This window comes from Miscanthus floridulus, chromosome 16 (assembly GCF_019320115.1).
Source record: "Miscanthus floridulus cultivar M001 chromosome 16, ASM1932011v1, whole genome shotgun sequence".
NCBI lineage: Eukaryota > Viridiplantae > Streptophyta > Magnoliopsida > Poales > Poaceae > Miscanthus > Miscanthus floridulus.
The window spans coordinates 66,015,569-66,020,482 of record NC_089595.1 but is presented as its reverse complement, the minus strand read 5'-3'; the positions used below and the strand labels follow the sequence as shown (position 1 = coordinate 66,020,482).

At 42.1% G+C, this 4,914-nt stretch overlaps 1 protein-coding gene across 1 annotated transcript; it reads right to left on the bottom strand.

Moving 5' to 3' along the window:
• Nucleotides 1–3,065: 3,065 nt before the first annotated feature.
• Nucleotides 3,066–4,132, bottom strand: LOC136510761 (protein PXR1-like). The gene is made up of 2 exons (XM_066505107.1): nt 4,014–4,132; nt 3,066–3,453 (listed from the first exon to the last, which is right to left on the bottom strand). Exons 1-2 carry the CDS (start codon nt 4,130–4,132, stop codon nt 3,066–3,068), a joined length of 507 nt encoding a protein of 168 aa, XP_066361204.1.
• Between the last annotated feature and the right edge of the window lie 782 nt (nt 4,133–4,914).

Genomic DNA, 4,914 nt, shown 5'->3' with positions numbered 1-4,914 from the left:
GGAGAAAACAAAGTTATACCTAACGGGCAACAAGGGCTCTGATACCACTTGATGTAGACTAGGCCCGATCTTCCGAAAGGTATGATAGCGTCGATTGGTGGAGACTCAACGTTCAAGATCTAGGCTTCGAACCAAGACTGATTCAGACCCCCGCAACCGTTACACCACTGCTCCGTTGGTTATCAACCACGCGAACACGATTGACCTCGCTGAGAAGGCTTTCCTGCAAGCGAATCGAGAACACAAGCAAGAACGAGATAAACGCAATCTGAAATTGCAAATAAATATGAAGCTTATGATAATGAGAAAGAGTTCAAGTCTTTATTCAAAAGGACTAATCGCCACAGATGAACAAGATCAAGAACTGGGGCCCTGGTTCACAGCAAGCGGCCTTGGCGGCGACAGTTGCAGCAAAACGACGTCTGTTTCACGAGGAAATCAAAAACTAAACAAAACCCAAACCCTAAGGAGAGCGACGGCTGGTATTTATAGAGTCTTGGGCGTCACCCCCCCTAGACGTGCCCCCTAATGGGCCCAAACACGATACACGGTCCAACGGACCAAAACACGGTGTCGCAGCACCTTGATAGATTCTGGATGCTGACTTGTTTCAATGATTCTTGTTGATTCCAAAGGGATTTTGATGTGAGACCAATTGGGTTGGCTTCCTTATCCAAATAGCTTTCCATCCATATGTGGATCATCAAAAACAGAGTCCGGATACGTCCTGGGTGACCAGTTTAAGGTAGACTGGTCCTGGAGGCCGAGTTGGACTCAAACTTGATTTGGACCTCCACCTTGGTGACTCGAACCGGATGAGCTTCGGGCCTCCTTCATGCTTAGGACACCCACACTAATCTCCTTGGTCTCCATATGGTTCTCCAAGCATGGTCATATGTATGGAGATCATGTCCTCATCATATTCAAGAGCTCATATGGTGTCTTCTCCAACATTGGGTGACAATAGAGGCGGTTGCTATAGTAGCAAGTTGTGTTGATTGCTTCGGCCCAAAATGAATGACTAACATTTTACTCACTTAGCATTGATCTTGCCATATCAATCAAGGTTCTATTCTTCCTCTCAACTAGGCCATTTGATTGTGCAGTGTACTTGGCCGAGAATTGATGCCTAATTCCAAACTCATCACATAACTCATCAATTCTTGTGTTCTTGAACTCACTACCATTGTCACTTCTCAGTTTTTTGATGGTTGTTTCAAACTCATTGTGAATTCTCTTGATGAATGTCTTGAAGGTTGCAAACACATCACTCTTGTCAACAAGAAAGAACACCCATGTATATCTAGTGAGATCATCCACTATCGCAAATCTATATTTGTTTCCACCAATGCTAGTATATGTTGTTGGCCCAAGCAAATCCATATGCAATAACTCAAATGCTCTAGATGTCCTCATGATGCTCTTCTTAGGATGTGTGTTGCCAACTTGCTTTCCGGCTTGACATGCACTACACAACTTATCCGTCTCAAATGTGAGATCTTTCAAGCCTATTACTAGATCATGCTTAATCAATTTATTCAATTGTTTCATTCCAACATGACCAAGCCTTCTATGCCATAACCAACCCACGCTAGACTTAGTGAGAAAACATGTTGATAATTGAGTTTCACTAGCATTGAAATCAACCAAGTATAGATTCTCATATCTAAAGCCTTTGAAGATCAAGTTAGAGCCATCTACACTTATGATCTCTACATCATCAACACCAAATATGCACTTGAAATCAAGATCACACAATTGAGCTACCGACAATAGGTTGAAGTTCAAGCTCTCTACTAGTAGCACATTAAAAATGCTCAAATCATTGAATATTGCAATCTTACCAAGCCTTTTGACCGTGCCTTTGCCATTGTCACCAAACGTGATGCTATCATTTGTGTTGATTGAATTGAACATTCTTAAATCATCGGTCATGTGTTGTGTGCACCCACTATCAAGCACCCAATGCCTTCCTCCGGCTTTATAATTCACCTACAAAAAAAGATCAATTCCTTTTAGGTACCCACATTTGCTTGGGTCCTTGAAGGTTAGTCACTAAGCTCCTTGGTACCTAAATAGCTTTCTTCTTTGAGCCCACAATTGGTGCACCAATGAACTTAGCCTTCACACCATTGGCACCCTTGGTAAGCAAATAACAAGAATCAAACTTAATTGAGGATACATTAACATTCTTGTTCTTGTTTTTGCAATCTTGCTCTATATGCCCAACTTACTTGCATCTATTGCAAAACTGTCCATTGCCCTTCACAAAACTAGTATTGTGATTGACAAAGGCCACCTTGCCTTTCTTGGGGGTATAGCCCAATCCCTCTTTGTTGAGAGAAAACCTTTGGCTACCCAAGCACTTTAGCAAGCAGGCATCTCCACCATAGGCATTGCCTAAGGCATAAGTGAGCTCATTATCCTCCTTCTTGAGGGTCTCATTCTCAACCATTAGTGAGGCATCACAAAGTGAAACCATCACTAGTAGATGAGGTAGAGATAGTAGTTCTACAAGGAGGATTAGTAAGAGCAACAACAATAGGCTTGTAAAATGATTCATCAATAATATCACAAGTCAAGCCCACATCACATGATACAACAATCTTATGCTTGTCTTGCTCTAGGAGAGTGAGCCTTTTCAAGCTTAGAGTGAGCTTTGCTAAGTTTCTCATGGGCTTCCATTAGCCTCTCATGAGTAGCATTGAGCTCATCAAAGGCTTTCTCAAGAGATTTGCATTTCTTGCGTAAATCTTTGCACTCCTTTCTCTTTGACACTCATGAGCTTGTTCCATCGTGTCCATGAGCACCTCCTTGGACTACTACTCATCATCATCATCACTCCTACAATCATCACTTTCACAATCATCACCATCACTTTCATCATATTTTACCTTAGAGGACTTAGCCATGAAGCATGATGGTGTGTCGAAGAGAGAAGGCTTGTTGTCGATGATGATACTTGCAAGTGCCTTCTTCTTGGATGTCTTCTCATCATCACTAGACTTATCACTATCCGAAGAAGCATCACTATCCCAAGTCACCACATAGGAGCCACCCTTCTTCTATTTCTTGAAGGACATCTTCTTCTCCTTTTCCTTCTTCTCCTTCTTGTTTGTCTTCTTCTCATCTTCTTCATTGTCACTATTGTATGGACAATCCGCCAAGATGTGATCTTTGCTCTTGCATCTAAAGCACCTTCTCACTTGGTCTTTGTTCTTGAAATTGTCCCTTATCTTTCTTGACTTGTAGCCCTTTTTCTTCATGAACTTGCCAAAGTTCTTCACAAATACAGCCATGGATTCCATGTCAAAGCCACTAGCTTCTTCATCATCACTTGATTCTTCTTTCTTTGCTTTGCCCTTGCTCTTGGATGATGTGTTAGCCTTGAATGTCACACTCTTCTTCTTCTTGTCCTCATCCTTCTTTTCATCTTGGTCAACCCTTCCCTTTCTACATGGTATGTCTCTTGTGTCATGACATCACCTAGTACTTGGTTAGGGGTTATGTTCTTCAATCCTCCTCTTATGATGATCAATCTCAATGTTTCAAACCTAGGAGGTAGGCACATCAAGAACCAATGAGATAAATCATCATCTTGTACTTTCTCACCCAAACTCTTGAGATCATTGATAATCACTTGCATTCTATCACTACTATAGATTGATTTATCGATATCGTCACTTTCACTATCGTAGCAATAGAAGCGATGTTGTTATACTTCCACCGCCAGTTGGACCGATAGCGAGGCCTCCTGAGGAAGGAAACCAGCAATTGAAACTTCTACCACCGATGGGTTTACAATAGATGCGGCAGTGGTATTTTCTTAGTCGTATGAAAAGCTAAGCCGACTAGGATACATGTTATGGCCACCGGACCTCCATGACTATTTGGTCTTCCGGCAGTAAAGTCAGCATGAGTTATTTCCCAACTACCTACAACACAGTTGCATCACCATTACTTGCACTTCTCCATCTTCAAGGTTGGCCTATTTAACTTGGGTCTGGATGCACCTCTTGGGCTCAATCAACACACTCTTGAATCCACACACTTGTGAGCTACTGTATATTTTCTCATCACCAAAAAGTGCTTTGTCTTCATCCTTGCACCTCTCACAGCCTCCTCTAGCCATGAGAGGTGCAAGATGGAGATAAAGCACCTCACAGGGTGTTTGGAGAAGGCCTTCAAGATTGGGTGTGTTAGATTCCATAACCTTGCTGCCCCTTAGCATCGAGATGCAGATCTACATCCCTCGACGCTAAGAGGTAGCAATATTATAGAATATAAAGAACCTTACTGAGATGCAGGTGCAAGTTTTGCGAGGTGCTCCTTCTCCATCCTTAGCAAGGTGCTGTCGCTGAATAGGAAATTAACCTTGATGATTGTAGATCTTGTGTTAAAGAAGATATGTAATCATCTAGTTCTCTCCTGTTCAGGAGTTCCATACTCAATTGGGAGTGCTTCAAGTTTGTGAGATGCTCGTTCTTCAAGATTGGGTGCTAATATTCCATCTTGCAACTCTCACTGTCAAGAAGCAGATCACATCCCTTGACCATGAGGTACATCTTGCAGCTCGCATGGTTAAGAAGCAGATCACATCCCTTGACCATGAGGGTTGCAATATGGAAGGTAGAGCACCTCACTAAGGGTGAAGTTTTGTGATGTGTTGCATCATTCCTTAGATTCCATGATCTCTGAACCTCGAAGGATCGAGATGCAGATCTGTTGGTTTGTATGTGCAAATGCTGTATGATATGGATCTATTATCGCGAAGACATCAATGGAAAATACATAAAGAAGTACTATATATACCCAAGTATTTGGGTCCATGCTTGATAGCCGAGTCTCATCGGCTCAAAATATAGCTGACACCTAGAGTATCGCCTTTAGAACAAAAAATAACAATAAAAGACA

What these genes read in the sequence shown, in the direction of transcription:
- LOC136510761 (XM_066505107.1), bottom strand. Translation starts at nt 4,132, where the DNA reads ATGGCTAGAGGAGGCTGTGAGAGGTGCAAGGATGAAGACAAAGCACTT. An exon ending in GTGTTGATTGAGCCCAAGAG is followed by an intron (nt 3,454 to 4,013) that starts GTGCATCCAGAC and finishes CATACCATGTAG; the next exon opens with AAAGGGAAGGGTTGACCAAG.